Raw genomic sequence first — 20,007 nt, forward strand, 5'->3', positions numbered from 1 at the left:
AAATAATCTGGCCTACATGCTTCAGAAATGCCAAGATCATGAAAGACAAAGGCTAAGGAACCACTCCAGACTAAAGGATCCTAGAGTCACAATAAGGAATGCACAGTGTGTGATGGAGGAAGAGGGACGGAGATGGGAGGGGAGATCACCATGAAGGATACTACTGGGCAATCAGGGAAAATAGTGATCTTGGGTGAGTGATGTGTGGGAGTTTGTACACTCTTCTACCTTTTCTGTAAATCTGAAATCACTTCAAAATGAAAAGTTAGACATTTTATTTAAAACACACCTGTAACCCTAGCTTCTTGGGAGGTAGAGATCAGGACAGAGGTTCAAAGTCAGTCAGGGCAAATAGTTGGCAAGACCCTATCTCGAAAAAACCCATCATAAAAAAGGGCTAATGGAGTAGCTCAAGGTGTAGGTCCTGAATTCAAACTCAATACTGAAAAAAAATTAAAACACAAAATAAATTAAAATTTACAGGTTATCATAAGCATTCATTAATTTACTCAACAAATTCTTCAAGAAGCTGACAAACCAGGAGAGAGGATGAAAAATAAACTTAAACAATTAAATACATATTAGAAAATGATACTCTCTACATTAGATGACAAAGAAAGAGCCAGGGAAATTCAAAGAGCAAAATGACTTTGTTATAGAAAAATCAAGACTGACATAATAGACAATAGCATTTCATTGGGACATAAAAGGTGGAGAGGATTTGGACATAAGATGGGAGGGATAGCAAGTCCATGTAGTTGGGGTACTCTGAGTAATAGATTTGCCCGAAGCAAAGCGTAGAAGGGTTACTTGCTCAGGAATTATGAGAGACAGTAAGAAATAATGCTCAACCATTCCTGAGCTATCGCTAATTACTATGAATTAACTGTGAATCTATATTCCTGCTCAGTTGTTAGTCTAAAACATCCTCCTTAGATATTAGACCAAAAGCACATGCGCTTACACACGCACACACATACACACACACACACACACACACACACAAGAAAAAAATGGGTAAATTGGACATTATCAAAAAAACCTTTTGTACTACAAAAGATATCAAGAAAATGAAAAGGCAACGCACAAAACAGGAAAAAATGCCAATCATATATTGATAAGGAATTTGTATTTAGAATATATGAAGAACCCTTAGGGATTGAGGATGTAGTTTTGTGGGAGAGCAGGTGATTAGCTTCAATCCCCATTACCAATAAAAAGAACCCTTACAACTCAACAATAAAAAGGCAACCCAATTTAAAAATGGGTAAAGGGTCTGGATAGGTAGCTTTCCAAAGACACATAGGACTGGTGGTGTGGCTCAAGTGGTAGAGTATCTGCTTTGCCAGTGTGAAGCCCTGAGTTCAATCCCACCAAAAAAACAAAAACCTTTGTTAAAGTAGACAAAAAAATGGCTAAAAAGCACATGAAAAGATACTCAACATTAGCTGCCAGGGAGATAACAAATCCAAACCACAACGAACCATCACTTGCTATCCACTAGGATGGCTACAGTCAAAAAGACATGATAACAATAAATGTTGGTGAGGATGTAGAAACCAGCACCCTCATACACGGCTGGTGAGAATGCAAAATCAGCAGTCACTGTAGAAAACAGTCAGCAGTTCCTCAGAAGATGAAACACACAGATATGACATGACTCAGCAATTCTAATCTCAGTGGAAGAGAATGAAAACATATCCCACACCAAAACTCAAGGCAGCCTTATTCATAACAGACCAAAAATATCTAACAACTGATAAAAAGGCAAAACAAAATGTGTTATTATCCATACAATGGAGTAAAGCAATAAAAAGGAACGAAACACTGACACATGCTAAAACATGGATGAACTTTAAAAACATTGCAGTAAGTGGAAGAAGCCAAGACATGTATTGTGTACTTTCATTTGAATGAAGGGTACAGAACAGGCAAGTCTATAGAGACAGAAAGTAGATAGGTAAGTGGTTATGGGGGTGGGGAAATGGGGAGAGTGGTAAAAGGGAAGTACCTGCTAATGCCTGTAGGATTTCCTTCCCCCCTCCCTTTCTTCCCTCCCTAGCATGGCTGAGGCTCTGGGTTCAAAACAAAACATCTTCCTTACCTTGTGTTTAAATGGCAAACACCGCTGAAGTTTTACTCTTAAACACAGCCCTGTGGAAGGAAAAGAAAAGAAAAAAACCTTCAATTATCTCTTCCTCTCTTCTTATTGGCTCCTAAAAAGCATACAGCTGTCTGTGTCTACTTATAATACAGTAGCTGAAAACCTCTGCTCAACTAGCATAGGTCTCCTTTGAGTCATGCAACATGAAATGAAATTTCATATACAGTTTTACATGTTCCTCATGCTAATTCAGTGACCTATGTATCCTAACCTCACTCTACAAATGGTGAAACCAAAATCACAATGTAATTTGACCAAAGTCACTGAGATGGTAAAGTAGTAGAGCTGGGATTGGAACCCAGGACCAGTACAAAGCCTAGGCCTTTTCTGTTATATTAACTGGCCTTCAAGCAAAGGTCAATTAATTCACAATGAGGCAAACCATGCAAAAATTTAAAACTTTGCAGGTACTGTTTAAAAAGGGCCACACAAAACTTCTTCGTGATCATGGTATCTCCCCTGCCAGGTAAGTATCACACAAAACTTCTTAAATTTGGAATCTTTCATTCCTGCAAAGTACAAAGAGTTTCTTCCCTAAAACAAGCTTGGCGGATGTTGTTTATCACCCCAGGCTAAGCCACAGTTAAATCACTTCTTTTTTCCAGTTGAGCCTTCTCAAAGTTAAAACTAGAAAAAAATTTGAAAAACAAAAGAAAATTAAAACTGGACTTGACACAGAACCTCAGTGCCAATGTTCTACTTCTCCCTACCTCCACCTGAGAAATGAATTTTTATCTGTATTCCTAGACAACAAAAGGAAAATCGAACTATTCTTATTGTGAAGACAAAGTGTTTCAATAAGTTGTCAAAAAATAAGGAGTCAGAATGGATCCCTAGTTCCCTGGCTTTACAGGCTTCTTTTTTTGGGGGTGGGGGGGTGCTGTGCTTAGCCTTGAACCCAGGGCCGTGAGCATACTGAGCAAGTACTCTACCACTGAGGTGCAGCCCCAGTCCTTGTTTTATTTTTTAGATACAGGGTCTTACTATATGGCCCAGACTGGCCTCAAACTCACAATCCTCCTGCGTCAGCCCCCCAGGTGTTGGGATTTCAGGTGTACACTATACCCACAGCTCTATTAAGTTTTCTAACAGAATTTCTTGAAAAATCTCAGAATAGGAAAAAGAATTAGAGACCGTGCCTAGCTTAGTTTCAAATAGAGTAGTTCTAAAGGTTTGATTCCTGGTACTGCAGCGACTCTAAAGTCCTCTTTAGAGGATTCTAAAGAAAACATCATTTACTTAATAGGGTCTCACTTTCGAGGATCCGCCTGGAAGCGTACTGGGAGGAGTTCCTCCTCTTATCTCACACTGTCTCCCTACTTTATCATTTGTATACCATCTGAGCGTCCACATGTGTACTCATGGCCGTAGGTATGCGTTTTACCTCTGAAATAAATAATAACTGTTTTACAACTCACAAAGCACTTTCTTGAGGACCATTATCCTCAACAGAGGCATTACACTTAACTGAGATAGATAGTTTGTTCAAGAGTGGCTCCATTACACATTCCTGTGACTGGAAAAGTTACCCAATCCCTTCAGTTTCCTTATCTGTAAAACAGGTATAAGTATTACAAAATATAGGGTTGCTATGATGAATGAATTGTTAATCAGTGTGCTCAAAACAGGACCTGGCACACCTATATAGAATGAATGTCAGCTATTACTATTTTGTCATCTTCATGTATGGCCAGGAATCCAAGATAAGTGGTTTGCTCAACATCACATAGCTAACAAGTGACAGAACTTTCTGATGTTCCATGGGAATACAGCTGCTTGCTGCCATTCTTCTCTAGACTAAGTCAACACTAATGATTATCAACTGGTTTTCCTGTCTTGAACATTTGTCCCCTCTGATCTTCCTTATTATTGGAATTATTCATTGGGGTAGCTTTGTGTTGGTGACAGCCTAAGAATGGAACTCTTAGGTGCCTTTCCTGTTAGAGCTACCTGCTCATAACAAATGCACTTACCTAGCATGCATAAGGCCCTGGGTTCCATCCCCAGCCCTCAAAAGGAATAACTTCATTTATTTCATGCATTCTGTAGATACCGTACTATCCCTATTTTACAGGTAAGGAAACTGAGGCTCAGAAAGTGTAACTTACTTAAAGCCAGGACATGGCAGAGCTGGGATTTCAGTCCACAGCACATATTCTTTTATAACCATGGATTATCATTTTCTTCTTTATATTTGTTGCTGAGTTTCAAAATAATTGATCATAAACATGTTACTTTTATAATTTAAATAAATGTTACTTTTTTACAAAATGAATTTGCTATAGGTTCAGACTCTATTTACTCTCATATGTCAAAATATTGACTGGAGATGTGGCTTAAGCAGCAGAGCAGCTGCCTAGCAAGTGTGAAGCCCTCAGTTCAAACCCTGTACTGCCAAAAAAAAAAAAAAGAGAAAAAGAAATTGAATTATGACATTGGCATATATATATGTGGGGGAATGAAAATATAATGAAAGGAGTGAACTTGTTCAAGGTACACTGTACACAAGTATGGAATTATCACAATGAATTTCATATTATTAATGCATACTTATTCAAAAGTAAAAATTTTTAAAAAATAGTTTCTTTCTACTTCAAGATGGTACTATACTTCCAATATCTGTTGGTTCAGAAATTATCCAATGACAGACCTGGGCACACTATGCTCCCCTTTGTATTTCCCTTCCCTAACTTTTAATAAACTCCATTTACACCCATGGGAAAAAAAAATAAATTTTTCAATGACAAAAAACAAGTATGCATTCAATAAAACTCTTTCTAGTACAGGAATTTTAATAATCATAATTATGCATATAGATTCACAGAACTTCCAGTCCCTCGAGATGTGGCCCATACTCTGGAAACCACTAATAGAGGAAATCCAGCTTAACTAGAAAGAAGAGGACAGAAATCACAACAACAGTGGGGGCAATAGCAATACTGACCTTGGCAGGGCTTGTAGTCAGTGATGGGGCACCTGCCTAGTATGAGTAAGGCCCTGACCTCATCTCCAGCACCACAAAACAATAAAACCTGACCTTTTTGTTCCTCTTCATAGACGTGTTTGCTTTTTAATATATGACATATTCCCCTAATTAAAAAATTTAAAACAGGAAGTGTGGATCATGTAATAAAGTGCCTGCTTTTCAAGCATGAAACACTGAGTTCAAACCCAATCCCACCAAAAAAAAAAATTAAAATGTAAGAAGGTGCACAGTTAAGTCTCCATCCCACCCTGTCCCCCATCTTCCCAGTTCCCATGAACTATTAATCTGGCCTGGAACTTGCCATTCTCCTGCCTCAGCTTCAGTGTGCTGGGCAGCCACCACATCTGGTTCACAACCACTCTTTTCTTATGTAAGCTTTATGCATACGCAATGAATTATAAATGTGTATTTTGTCTTTTTATACAAATGATAGTAATACTAAGTGGGAAAAATACTCACTTTTATTCTTTATCAGTAGGTCAGAGAGAACATTCCTTATCTGAGAGTATTTTATAATTGCATACTATTCTATTGTTTACAATCACCATCATTGATTATTTATTCAATCCCCTCTGATGAACTATTGGTTTGAAATAAATTCCCTTCATATTCTTTGCAACAAAGTATATAATTAATCCAAAATATTGGGAATACAACCTCACAAGTAGAAAACTGCCTCAAAATACCCTCCTGAGTTGGGGCTGTAGCTCAGTGGTTAACTATTTGCCTAGCACATTCAAAACCCTGGGTTCAATCTCCAGCACCACCAAAAACAAAGAAAACAAACAAAAAAAAAAAACCTCAGGCTGGCAGAGTGGCTCAAGAGGTAGAGTACCTGCCTGACAAGCATGAGGCCCTGAGTTCAAATGCCAGTACTGCCCCCCCACACACACACAAAAAAAACCCTCTCCCATCAGGACTTCTGCCCATGCTATACAGAAGTCAACAGAGCAGGTGAAAGGAGGTGTCCAGGGCGGCCGTGCTAGTTTGCTATCACCTACTCCACTCTCCAGGACAGGAGAGGAGCAGGCCCACAGCCATTGGTATACGTGCTCATGGTTAATGGCGACATAGATTTGGAGTCAAGAGACTTGAGTTTGAGTCTCAGCTTCACCATTTCCTGGCTGTGTGACTCTGAGCAAGTCATTTGAACTTTATAGGATTCACACTCCTCATCTGTAAAATGGAGATAGTAGCATTTTAACTCTCTCACAGACTAATCATGAGGACCACAGAAGATGAATACAAGAAAAACTCTGCAAACCAGAAAGCGATACATAAAGCAATTATTTGGGGTCAATATCACACTCACAATTAAGAATTTACACACACAACCTTACCAATAAGAGTTGCCAAAGAGCAATGAGGTACTGTTGGCGTGAACCTGATGATAACCAGATAGTCTTCTTCGTTTATCTCCTGAACCTCCACACAGCTCTCCGTTACCACTTCCAGTTCTTCTAAAGTATTGGGCTTTTCTGGGTCCCGGATGGTCCGAATCAAATCTAGAATCAATGGAAACAAGGTATGACATTAAGGCACAATTATTCTGAGTAAGGATGATTCTTCCAGTCTTAATGTAAGCACTAACTTCTTTGTAAGAAAACATTAAAACAACTCCCAGGCTCTGACATAAATTTCTACTACTGGTCCTTTTTTTTTTGGTACTGGGGTTTGAACTCAGGGCCGATACCTTGAGCCACTCCACCAGTCCTTTTTTGTGAAGAGTTTTTTCAAGATAGGATCTTGCCAACTATTTGCCTGGGGCTGTCTTCAAACCACGATCTTCCTGATCTTTCCCTCCTGAATACTAGTTTCCTTTTGAGAAAACTATTTTCTTGGATCAATACTAAACAATCTCCAGTTTCATGGAGCCAGCATCACAAGGAGAAAATATCATGGGAACTCAAGAGGAAGTTCTGGCTTGGGAGAACATGGTATCAGACTTCTAGAAGTGAATCTGAATCAAGCCTTTAAAAATGGGAAACATTTCAAAATTTGACATTTATTTTATTTATTTTTTATTTGACAGTACCAGGGTTTGAGCTCAGGGCCTCTTACTTGCTTCAAGCACTCTGCCACTTAGGCCATGCCTCCAACCCTTTTTACTTTAGTTTGTTTTCACAGAGGTTCTCACACTTTGGCCCAGGTCAGCCTTGGACCGTGATCCTACCTCTGCCTCCTGAATAGATAGTATCCCACACAGTTGTATGTGCTACCCGTAACCAACAATATTTGGCTTCTTTATTTTATTTTATTTTTGTGGTACTGGGGCTTGAACTCAGGGCCTACACCTTGAGCCACTCTGCCAGCACGTTTTTGCAAAGGGTTTTTTTGAGATAGGGTCATGAGAACTATTTGCCTGGGCTGGCTTTGAACCATGAACCTCCTGATCTCTGCCTCCTGAGTAGCTAGGATTATGGGTTTGAGCCACCAGTGCCTCAAACCCAGCAGCGCTGATATTTAAAGTGAAAGAAAGTAAAGAACCAAAAGTTTCTTTGTCTGGAAACCAGTGTGAGTGAAAAGTAGTGGAAAAGAAAGGTTGTACTAAATCATTATAGTCTTTTACAGTTAGCTACAGGCAACAGGAAATCAAGAGACTGGGAACAAGAGAGGGGCATGGACAGCACTGTGCTGTCAGTGGGTAATTAACCCACCAGCTGCTAGACCCAGAACTAAGGAGAGTTCTGGGTCTAAGGCAGTGTTATCAGCTAGAAAGGCTGGACCTAAAATTAGAAGATGACAATGGTCATAGGGAAGAAGGACAGATGAAAAAAGTAATTGCAGAGGCAGAATCAACAACTTTTGACAACTCTTTGGATGTAGAAGACAAGGAAAGAGAAAAAGCAGATGACTCAGATTTTTAAGTCTAAGTGATGGGGAGAACACTATTAGAATAAAAAGAACAAGGAAGAAGTGTGGGTGGAGACTGAGGCAAATGATTTTAATTGCACAGTGATTCTGAGGTACGTAGAGGCAATCCAATGGAACTTCCCAGAAATGTTGAGCTGTGGCATAGGGTCTAAGGCTATAGTAGTTGTTGAACCCATGGTCTCCACAAAGAACTTTGGGTGAATATTGGAGTTACCAGGAATGCTCTGAAACAAAAAACTGAAGTAGGTCTGGGCCCTACTACCAGAGATTCTGATTTCACTGATTTGGTGTACATGGCTGGAGCCACATTTGGAGTTTTAAAAATTCTTCAGCTTATTCTTATGTACAGCCCATTCTGAGACTCATTGGTATAAAGGAAAATAAATTCAAGGACAGATCCTTGGAAAGCACGTAATGTAAGGATCAAGATGAGCTTGGGCATGGTGATGCATACTGTAATCCCAGCACTTGAGAGGCTAAGGCAAGAGAATTGTGAACTCAAGGCCAATCTAGGCTACATAGTGAGACTGTTCAAAATTGAGACTCTGCTCAAAATTAAAAGAAAAAAATTTAAAAAAAAAGGATTACAGAAGGGAACCAAGAAGAGGTTAAGAATATTAAATGCTGCAACAAAACAAAACACCTCAGGCTAGCAAGAGTTAAACAGGTCTTTGATTTGTCACTCAAGGGGTTACCTACAAGAAAGTAGTTGGGGTAGAAAGGTAAGGGGCAAAGCCAGCTTACAAAAGGGGAAACAACTGGCAACTTAAAATGTATTCCCAGAACTTTGGCTGGGAAGGGCAGGGCAGAGAAGGGACAGTAACTTTATTTAAACTTTTGCAGGGTTTTTGGAGGTAGTGGAGTTTGTGGGGTTTTTTGGAGGTAGTGGGGTTTGAACTCAGGGCTTTGTGCTTTCTAGACAAGCACTCTACCGCTTGAGTCATGTTTCCAGTCCTTTTTGCTTTAGTTCTTTTTCCAATAGGGTGTTTATGCTTGGGCTAGCCTAGACCCCAATCCTCCTATTTATGTGCCTCACATAGCTGGACTGATAGGTGTGCACTATTATACTCAGCTTTTATTGGTTGAGATGGGTTCTTGCTAACTTCTTGCCAAGGGGGCCTCAAACCACAATCCTCCTGGTCTCCAACTCCTGAGTTGCTAGGACTACAGATGTGAGCCACCATGACCAGCTTAATTTTTTTTTTTTTTTGAGACAGGTCCTATTAGTCAAGACTAGCCCAGAATTCACTAGGTAGCCCAGGCTGATCTCCAACTGACCTTCCTGCCTTTGCCTCCTAAGCATTGAGATTACAGGTGTGCATCATCATGCCCACATTAGGAACATAGCTTTGTAAGGAAGCTACAATAATGGAGAATAAGGAAAACTAGAGTATGTGTTGTAGCTCAAAGGGAAAGATCAAACACAAGAGAGATTGAAAATATGATGGGAGACTGGTAAAATTAAGCAGAATTTTACCAGGGGAGCCTGGGTTGGCCACAGAAAGGACAAGGTTTCCTTGTTATCTGAGGCGACAGGAAAAGATGAAAAGGAGAATGAGAACAGTGAGGTAGAAAGAAGGATTTTAGGTAGGATAGGCTGGATGTTCTCAAGCCTGACATTTCATTCTAGTATTTATAGCTCCCCTATCACCAGAAATGCAGCTGGAAAAAACAAATCAATAAAACTCTACCTTCTCCCTAGCTATGTCCCAGCTTATTTGCTTGAACAGAAACAGAATTTGGCAATATAGACCGGAAAAAGGATAAAACTTCTTTCACAGAGCTGTGGTCATGGGATTTAGGGAAACAGGGGTTTTTGGAAAGGAATTTTCTGCCTCATTCTAGGCCTTCTCCTGTAAATTTCATTTGGACAAATTATTTTCTTTGTATGCCACTAAACCATGAAGTTAAATCTCACCCCTTGTTAAGCTTCTCTAGGTTTCTAGTGATTTAAGAAGTTTATATTGATTTCTTCTAAAGAAACCAATGTTCCTCTCTTCACATTACTCCCCTGACTAAAAATTTTTATGGGTGTTCACTGAGATTAGGACTCTTTTATTTACATTTAAAAGCTTCAGGGGTGCACACCTGCAATCCCAGCTACTTTGGAGGCAGAGATGAGGAAAAATGCAGTTTAAAGGTCAGCAAGGGCAAAAAGTTAGTGAGATTCCATCTCAACAAATGAGCTGAGCACAGTTGTGTGTATCTGTGATCCCAGCTGCATGGGATACCAGTCTGAGGCTGGCCCCAGGCAAAAATGTAAGACCCTCCCTGAAAAAATAACAGAAGCAAAAAAGACCTGGGGAGTGGCTCAAGTAGCACAGTGCCTGCCCAATAAGCATGAGGCCCTGAGCTCAAATACAGCCAAAGGAGAAAAGAACAAAAATGTTCAACTGCACTTCCATCTGGAACCACAAACTTTATCCTGTAATTGTTCCATCTATCTGCCACTCCCTCAGTATGTTATTTTTCTCACCTCCATACTTTTGCTCTTACTTCCTCTGACCCTGTACATATCCCAAGCCTCAATATAAATTTGAGTACCAGAATCACCTCTCTTGCAAAGTTGTATCCCCAGTGCCCTGCAGTCCCTAGATGCTATAGCCAGAGTTCTGGCAGGACAGGAATGCTTTGTGGGGATCAGTACACTCATAATTACCATCTGGCTGGGGTTAAGTAAATCCTGCCTCTACAGAGAGAGGTAGACTAGTTTAGCTGCAAAAAACTTTACATGCTTGTCTTTCTTCTACTGGCCTATAATCCCTGTATTCTTATGGTTAGATCTCTTAATGTTACACCCAATCTTTTTAGCTTTCAAAAGCAGGGCTAAAGGTGTAGATCAGTTGTAGAGCATTCCCTATCATGTGTGAACCCTTATAAAAATTAAACTAAATGGGGGGAGGTGGGGCGTGGCTCGACTGGTAGAGTGCCTGCCCAGCAAGCTTTAAGCCATGATTTCAAACCCTAGTACTGCCAGAGAGTTGGGGGGCGGGGACCCGAGGTAATTGTGAAGTGGTGAAATGTGCACTACATTTGGAATCACAGTTTAGTTTTTTGCTCTGTTCCTTACTGACAATGTGACCTCCAGGTAATTGTTTAACCATTACAAGCCTTTGTTTCCTTATCTGTACAATGAAGATAGTCCCAAGAAGTAAAGAATATTTAATATGTAGAGAGAATATAAGTATGTATATATGTATATAGAACACAGCTTGACTGTGAATTCACTTTGAGAAGCCCATCGTCCTCTTCTCTTGAGGACCTCTGCCTGTTGAAAAATGGCTGTGACCTTGGGCCAGTCCCTAACTCGGCCATCGCCAAGCAGGGCCCTCAGCAGCAGCGGGAGGAGTGCATGTCCAGGAGCAGAGAAGCAAGGAGGCTCAAGTGATGCAATCCGGGCAGCTCTGCTTCCTAACCGACCACGGTGGACTTCTGCTCTGCCCACCCGTCTTGGCATAACCACTTAGGGTATGAGCCAGATAGGGGAATGAAGCTTTAAGACTTCCAGGTTCAGTTTTCCCCAGGTTTAGGAACAGCCAGAGTCCTAGAAGAACCCACATTCCTGCGTAAATGAAACCCTCGAAGAAAACGCTTCCCACGCTCCCGACTAAAGTCGACAAAAACCCATGTGTCCACTCCCAGACCTGAGGTGAGGTCCTCGACCCTTCCCCCCCAACACACACACATCCCGCCCCCGGCCCTTTCTACACACAACGCAAATGCTACTCTGGGTAAAGTTAATTACCATAAACCTCTAGCGCTTTCTCTTCCATGATCCGGGGCTGCCGGGCAGCTCCCGGCTCAGAGAGGCCTGAAAGCCACAGGACTCTGCTCAGCGTCCAGGAAAGCAGCCCGGACACCCGCTCCATCCTCACGCTCCGCCATCCCTGGCGACTGTCCCAACCGAGCCACCGTCTCTCAGCAGCCGGCCTCAGAATTTATCAACTTCCTGGTCTTCAACAGAACCAAGATAAGTGTTAAGGTTCAAGGGAGCAAGAGAATAGGCGGGACCCAAGAGAGTAGCGCGGAGGACCTAGGGAAAGGAAGCACAAGACTACAGGCCCCAGCATGCTTTGCTTGGTTTCGGCGGGACAAGAAATACAATCCTCGCGACGCGTGAGTCACATTGCATGCTGGGACGTACGGACGTTTTCTTCGGACGGCATTGAACTGTATTCTGGGACTTGTAGTCTCAGCCGGGAGGAGAACTGTAACGGTCTGTTACACGTCATCCAGTACCTAACTCAGCGCCTACGATAAGCTAAAGATGAGTCCTGAAGAGGTAGGGGAAAGATACAGGTTTCTAGTGCTGCAGTCCGTTTAAAGCACAGAGATCCTTTACAGTTGTTTCTCCAAGGGAACTACTTCCAGCCAAAACCTTTCTCACTTCCTTATTCGGCAGGAAGTGGGTTTCCGTTGCGGTGAAGTAGGATGTCTGGGGAGGCCGGTAAAGATAGTTAGGCATGGAGGAGGGCAGGGGAGAGCTATTTGGTTTTCTCGACTGCTAACTCCCTGTGACTGGGATTATTTCTGACAATCGTCTTCAAAGACAATTTACAACGGGAGAACTTTCCCTGTGTTTATTGTGTCTGGTGGGTGACATAATGGGGTTGCCATCCTAAAAAGATTATCTTAAACCCTCTGGTGTTGTGGCTGTGATGGATGCCAGTTATCAGGTTGATGATGTTGTCTTATCTATCCATCCTTCCAATCTCAGAGATTTATTAGATACTTAATTAGCCATATGCGATGTGTAGACGCCAAGGTTACAAAACTAGGACAGTCCCAGCCCTCGTACAGCTAAATAGACCTGTGAGAGAGCCAACCCTGAAGAGGAATTTGTAATTAGAAACACACAACCTTTTGTCAATGTTCGCGACAAGTTTCGTATTTATTGAAAGTCAGGAGGATTATTTTGCAGAATTATCCTGTATCTTTAAACTCCACTCTTGTTTATCTAGTTGGCTTAGACTTACCAATCAGGGAACAGGTCCCAGGAAATTTTTGTTCAGAGTCTAATTTCCCCGCCATCTATTCCACTCCACTTACTCCACAGCAATTAAAATGATAATCCTAACTTCCTTCCAACCAAATGTCGCACACTGAGGTCTCACCTCCTCCGCGAGGCCGCCCGACTTCTCCACGCAGGACTGATAATCTCTTTAACTGTTTTAACACATTATAGCATTGAACATGGTGAATTGTTGATTTACAAGACTGCCTCCCTCATTAAATTGTAAGCACTATAGCAAAGTGCCAGGCTTATAGTGAATATTCGGTATATATTGAATGAATTAACTGAATGCTGCCCAAAGAGTAAGTGGCAAAACTTTCCTGCAGACCTCAATTTAAAAAAAAAAAAAAAAAAAAGAGGGCTGGGGGCGTGGCTCAAGTGGTAGATAGAGCCTGCCTAGCAAGCGCGAGGTCGAGCTCAACCCCAGTACTGCCAAAAAAAAAATTAAAAAACTATGTGAGGGCACTGTGCTTGGCAAGGGAGAGGTTTTCAAACAGTTTTAGTCAGACCCTTTTAATCAAATGAAATTTTAGACGCCTACTAGATAAGGCGATAGAGAGCACAAAGGCAACAGGGACGTGAGCGGCCCCTAGCTCCTCCTCCTCTGCCCGCTGGGCCGCCTGTTTAAGAGCGCAGCATTGCGGTCCCGCGCTCGGATTTGCTGGGCATAAGCCGCGGTCCGCCCCCCGCGCCGGGCCCCGCCCCCCGAGCCCTGACTCCGCCCCTGCGCCCCCGCCCCACTGGTCCCGCAGGGTCTGTCACGGCCCTTGCGCTCCAAGTAGAGCTGGGACGCTTTGCTCGCGGCACTGTCTATAAAGTTGTTGTTGAGGCTTCCGCCGCGAGTGGAGGAAGATGGCGTCGGGAGGTGGTGGCTGTAGCGCTTCAGGGAGACTCCCTCCGCCCTTCCCCGGCCTGGATCCCGAGTCTGAGGGAGCTGCAGGGGGGTCAGAACCCGAGGCTGGGGACAGCGACACCGAGGGGGAGGATATTTTCACTGGCGCCGCGGCAGCCGTGAGTTCATACCCTGCGGGACAGCAGGCAGTAAGGCGCCCCAAAGAGAAGAGCGGCTAAGCGAGGGTCGAGGGACCTGGGGATAGTGGGCCTGGTGAGACTTTGCCTCGCTGTCAGCGGTCCGGGCTCGAGCGCCCAGGAAGAGAGCCGAGCCCCAGAGCCTGGCTTCCCGGCCCTGGGCGGGAAGAGTGAGGAATGAGGGGTGTGGTGCCTTCACCACCGAGGTCCTCGATAGCCAAGAGCCGCCGAGGCCGTCTTTGGCCCTGCCGGGTGGTCACCCACGGATCCATTGTGTCCAGACCAAGCTGGCTTAATAGGTCAGGATAGAGGTGCAGACCTTCTTTCCTGCCTTCCTGCTCCTAGGATGAAGAACGTTATTCCGAGTAACCTGGGATAGTGACCCGCCCACAAATCCTTCTTTAGCTCAACACTTACTGGACTTTACCAAAGGCCCGTTCTGGATCTTAGATTATAAAAGTTAGGTTGACTTCTCTGCTCTAGGAGAATTTGGGCCTAAAGCCGGTGGAGAGATAAACCATTGCAAACACCAGAAAGCTTTATTCCTGTTAAAGGGATGCATTTAAGTGTCCAAGTACCTCATTGGGAGCGAATCTATAAATGTGAAGAGGAAATTGCGTTTCCCATAACAAATATCCGGGGTTGAAATAAAAGGTATTGGCGAAAACAATGTTTATATGTGGAATGTGGAGATTCTTTGAGCATTTTGAGAATACTGACTCGTACCACTTGGTACAGTTAGTTCCAGGTTGTAAACTTCAGTGCTGTCTGTAAATTTATCTTTCTATCTTGGGTAATGCTACTTTTCATAGTAGCTACTTATTATTGAACTGGTAAAGTAAAGTAGCTTTATAGTCCTTATGCAGCGTATGTCTGAGAGTCTAAGGCTGGCTTTATTTGTGTAAGAAAAGATTTAAGTTTGGGGGGTGTACTGGGGTTTGAACTCAGGGCTTTGCCCTTGCAAGAGCTGAGGCAGGCTCTCTACTGCTTGAGCCACACCCCCAGCCCTAGATTAAGTTTTTCTGGGGGAAATACTTTCTGCGACCATCATTAGAGCTTTCCTTGTACTATATTCAGTGATTGTGTCCATAGTTCCAGCTGATAAAATGCTTGCTGATGCTAATACAACAGCAAATTGTCTAATTAAGTCTGTTCTTAGAAATAACTCTTGAGCTGCTACATTAGATTAGTCTTTCTTCCATTTTAAATAAACCTTCATATAGCTAATCTCTCAAGTCATAAAGAACAGCTACTGTTGGAGCTGCTAAAATGATAGATATTAGCGTTGGCAGAGTGGCTGAAGTGGTAGAGTGCCTGAGTAGCAAGTGTGAGGCCCTGGGTTCAAACCCTTGTACCACCAAAACAAACAAACAAATAGAAACTCTGACACTGAAAGTGAGTAGTTAAAATAGGCAAATGTTGTTTTATTTTGGAAAAAGGGACCTGGAAGGATGAAAGGTTGTTTTCTAGAGTTGTCTAATAAGTTGAGGAAGCTGTGATTTGATTGATCTAATCAGGTTAGTTGATGGAGCATTATTCCTCTTGAAAGATTGTAAAAACCCCTCACCTACTTTCTAGCAAATGAGAGGAGAGGGGATTCCAAATGACCTGTTCTGCCACAGAAATCATCATAGTAATTTTTTAAATAAGCCAGGGTCTCGTGCATGCTAGGCAAGCACCATTGAGCTGTGTTGCAAGTTGCATAATTATTTTTGTTTAGATTTGACCCAGGATGACTGAGTTGCTGTTTACCCTGATATTACTCTTCAGGAAGCCAAGAAACCAAGATTCCTCACTAGTTAAACTTTTAACAGCCATTAAATACAAATTATATTTCAATAAATGCTTTAGTTGTGAGCCATAGCAGATAGGGGGTTGCAGCATTTTTGTATTTCAGGAAACAACATAATTAAGAAAGTAGGTTTTGAAGTTTGATTTAAATCTAGGCTCTACTTGCTAGCTTAACTTTGAGCAAAGTACTCTGTTTCCTCGCCTGTAAAATGGGAGTGATAATAGTACAGTTGGAGCTCCCTGTCTTGGTTTTGGCAAGTGTGGGTTCAACCAACCATGGATGGAAAATATTTGGGAAAATTGTGTCTAAACTGAACATGTACAGACTTTTTTCATTATCATTACTCCCCAAACAATATAGTATTAAAAACTATTTATATTGTATTAAGTAAGTTATCTAGAGATGACTTAAAAGGGAGGATGTGGGTAGGTTTTATGCAAATGCTGTGCTTTTTTATATATAAGGGACGAACATCTGTGGGAATGGGTGGGGTAGGGCGGAGTGGGAGACAGAAACCAGTCACCCACAAAAACTGAGGGATTACTGTATTTACCTCTATCATTATGAATGTTAAATTAGAATATCGTGAAGTACTTAGAACAGTTGCTTCTACATAATAAACATTTAAAGAATACTTAACTGTTTTAGAGGGTTTGGGCTATATTAATTGATTAGCATTTTGTAAACTGGAATTACTCTAAGAATAATTAAAAAAAACCCATAGAATCTAATAATGAATTTGAAAAGTTAATCCTAAAAATGGATAATACAGTCTATCAAAATCAAAACTGGGCATGAAGATTGATTAGCTAAAAGCCATCAAAGTAGGCACTTAATGACTTTTTGTTGATTTAAGTTGTTTTTCATGTTTGTTTACATTTTGGAGGCAGAAATGGGCATTGAAGAATTGAGAAGCTGAGGCATATAAAATTTAAAGCTAATGTATAGTATGCATGTGATTTCCCAGACATTGATGTAACAGCTGCTGCTGTTAATCATCCTGTCTGTTCTCTTTTATAGCCAGGAGGCTGTGTTAATACAGTAATAAAAATGTGATTTGATTTATAATCAAAAGAGCAGCCCATGATTTAGGTATCAGAATCTATAAACCAGTCACTGAGTGGGAGGAACTGAAGTTAAAAGAATTGTTAAATCAAATCTGAAGTCATTGCTTGAAGACTGAAAACTGCTTGCAGAGGTCTGATTCTTAAGAACACCTAAGACCTTATCTTTTTTCTACCTCTAAATAAAAAGTCTAAGACTCTAAATATGTTATCTGAATCTTTGAAGTGGAATTGATGTGTATCTTTTTAGTGAAAAAAAGGAATATTCTATCCTTAATTCTGGGATAGGATTGATTTTTTTCCCCTTTAATGAAACAAGAGACTGAATTTGAGCCATTGTTTTGGCACTCCTAATTCTTAAAATTACCATGTTCAAAGGATTAGAAGCAGCATACATTTTTACACCTCATTTGACTACTGATTTTATTTGTGAACTTCTAAAATGATTAAAATCGAAGCAAATTCTTTTATTTGTCTTCCCAGGAGTTCTTAAATGCCTATCTTTTTTTGAAGAATTCCAGAACGACAATTAGATTTGGCCCCTAAATAAAGGGGAAGAAATGTGACAGTTTTTCTCATGCTGACAGGAAGGAAGAAAACTTAGATAAATTATATTGTCACAGATTTTGGCCAAATCTGGCAACTTCTTCTTTTGGTTATATGTTAGGCCAATTAGGATTTTTTTCCCCCATTACTCTTATTTGTAAACTGAAACCCTACTGATGAGAGAAATGCCTGGAAAAAATGAAATGGGATAAAGAAGGAATAGCAAGGGACTTGGAAAGTCATATATTGAATTATTTGTCTTTGATTAGTTAAGAAGTATTTACAGAGCCAGGGGGCTATAATCCTAGCACTCTGGAGGCTAAGGAAGGACGATCACAAGTTCAAGGCCAGCCTGGACTACATAGAGAGACCCTGTCTACCACTTGGGGCCTGGCTCAAGTGGTAGAATGGTTGCCTAGCATGTAGTACCACAACAAAACAAGACAAAAAAATAATTATTTATGCATGTCTACTGGTTTTTGAGATTAATGAATAATATAACTTACTTTTATTGGTATTTAAATGTCTTGGGTAGCAGTTAGCTCCTAATTGACAGTTTTATAGACTGCAGAGAGTTATGTAAATATGTTATATATTAGTATTTAGATAGGAAAGGATATGGGCTCTTTAGAATCCAGCCCTAAATCTGATTAGTATAACATGTATCCTGTGGGGAGGGGAAGAAGCAAAACAATTTTTTTTAAATGTGGTGAAAAAGATGTGAAATTTATTATCTAAGTATATAGTTAGGTAGTGTTAATAATTTAAGTAGTATACAGTTAAGTAGTGTCATAATATTTTCATTGTGTATGTCTGAGACTCTATGCCACTCTCCCCTTCTAGCTCAGCCTCTGATAATCATCATTCTAACTTTATATCTTTGTATGATTTTTATTCACTGTTCAGAAGTGGTGGTGGTGGGAGGTTCTCACTACTTTGCCCAGGCTTGTCTGAGACTCCTGGGCTCAAGTAAGACTCTTGCCTCAGCCTCCCCAGTAGCTGGGACTACAGGTATGTTCCACTGCACCACAGTTTCTATAAATTTGACTACTTTACATACCTCATAAGTGGAATTGTGCGATATTTGTCTTTTTTTTTTTTCCTTGAGACAGGGTGTCAGCATGTAGCCCAGTGTGGCCTCCAACTTGAGATATCCTGCCTCACCTTCCCAAGTGCTAGGATTACAGGTGTACTCCACAATGCCTATATTTATCTTTTTTTGGGGGTGGAGGGGTTGTTTTTGTCTTTTTTTTTTTTTTTTTTTTTGTGCTGGTATCGAACTCGGGGGCCTCAAGCATGTTACGCAAGTGCTCTACCACTGAACTATATCCCAGCCCAGTATTTGTCTTTTTGTGACGGATTTATTTCACGTAGTGTAATATCCTCACAAATCTTCTGTATTGTAGTATGTGTCAGTACTTAATTCCATTTTAAGGCTGAATAATATTCTATTATATGTATGTAACACATTTTGTTTATCCATTCATCTGCCAGTGGATACTTGGGTTGCTTCCATCTCTTGTATATTGTGTAAGGTGCTAGTTTGAACATGATTGTGCACATATCTCATCAAGACCCTATTTCAATTCTTTTGGATATATATTTAGTAGTGGGATTGCTGGATCGTATGATAGCTCTGTTTTGAATTTTTTTGAAGAACTTCCATACTGCTTTTCATAGTGGTTGCACCATTTTAAAATCCCACCTCTGTTCTTTTTAAACCTTGAGGTCTTATAGGATAACTTTTTTGGATTTGGACAAAATTTGGTAGTTTTTAATAAAACTTTTAATAAAGTCATAAGGAGATTGATAGTTCAACTGACCGTATTTTAATTGTGTGTTTTATGAAATCTGCATAGTGGTTGTTCACAAAGATGTAGCATGTCTGCAGTAAGTTTGTGGACACCATCCATTCTCTGGTTTTAACCTGACTTCTGAAAATGAATCTTCATAAGAGTAGTTTTACAGAACTGTTGTTTTGTTTTGTTTTGTTTCTTAAATGTGGTCCTTGTGCCTTCTAGGCAAATGCTTTATCACTTGTGCCATATCTTAAATTTTTTTACCCCAGTACTGCCAAAAAAGTTTTTTTTACAGTTTGGGGCGAATGAAGAAACAATAAAAGTGGCCCTGGGGTTGTGGCTTCTTAAAGGAGTTGTTGTCACTTTGCTCTTCCAGTATTAAATCAGCTCTGGTGATTTGGCCGTTTGCAGGTGGATAGGTTGGGAGGGGAAAAAGGAAAAAGAACACTGAATTTTTTCCTCTTGGTCCTCAAATCTCATCACTCTTGAGTAATTTTTGGCATCAGTAAATCATGAGTAGTTGATACTGCTGGAGAAAGTAACCATAGCTATCTCATCTCCAGGAAAAACCCTGTTGCTCAATTTTTCCTGGCTAATTCTTTTGCTTAGTCAGATGGACAGCTGGGGCTTCATTCTGCTTTCAGAGCACATTTGAACTGGGTTCACCTTTCCAATTTAGAAGATAATCCATCCTTTAGTATTCTGATCCTTCTGTAGTTTTCTGGACCCAGAAGTTGTT

General features: G+C 41.0%; 2 protein-coding genes across 6 annotated transcripts in view; one reads left to right on the forward strand and one right to left on the reverse strand.

Annotated features, from left to right (window-relative positions):
• Ciao2a (cytosolic iron-sulfur assembly component 2A) overlaps positions 1–12,071 on the reverse strand; it is a 43,899-nt gene extending 31,828 nt beyond the window's left edge. Inside the window, exons 1-3 of one of the 3 annotated variants that reach the window (XR_012445508.1) lie at positions 11,770–12,067; positions 6,491–6,655; positions 2,105–2,154 (exon numbers count right to left, since the gene is read on the reverse strand). Coding sequence is in view for 2 of the 3 variants with exons in the window: in XM_074066178.1 (XP_073922279.1) it covers positions 2,105–2,154; positions 6,491–6,655; positions 11,770–11,893 (339 nt within the window). In the remaining variant the exon portion in view is untranslated. Of the gene's footprint in view, positions 1–2,104; positions 2,155–6,490; positions 6,656–11,769 lie in introns of all 3 variants that reach the window. The other 2 variants (XM_074066178.1, XM_020174082.2) reach the window with 2 other exon arrangements.
• Positions 12,072–12,157: 86 nt separating this feature from the next.
• Snx1 (sorting nexin 1) overlaps positions 12,158–20,007 on the forward strand; it is a 40,602-nt gene continuing 32,752 nt past the window's right edge. The window contains exon 1 of one of the 3 annotated variants that reach the window (XM_074066177.1): positions 12,158–12,306. In XM_074066177.1, the coding sequence (XP_073922278.1) occupies positions 12,292–12,306 (15 nt within the window). In that variant the 5' untranslated portion in view covers positions 12,158–12,291. Of the gene's footprint in view, positions 12,307–13,778; positions 14,050–20,007 lie in introns of those variants that run through there. The other 2 variants (XM_074066176.1, XM_020174079.2) reach the window with 2 other exon arrangements.

This window comes from Castor canadensis, chromosome 2 (genome assembly GCF_047511655.1).
Source record: "Castor canadensis chromosome 2, mCasCan1.hap1v2, whole genome shotgun sequence".
Classification (NCBI taxonomy): domain Eukaryota; kingdom Metazoa; phylum Chordata; class Mammalia; order Rodentia; family Castoridae; genus Castor; species Castor canadensis.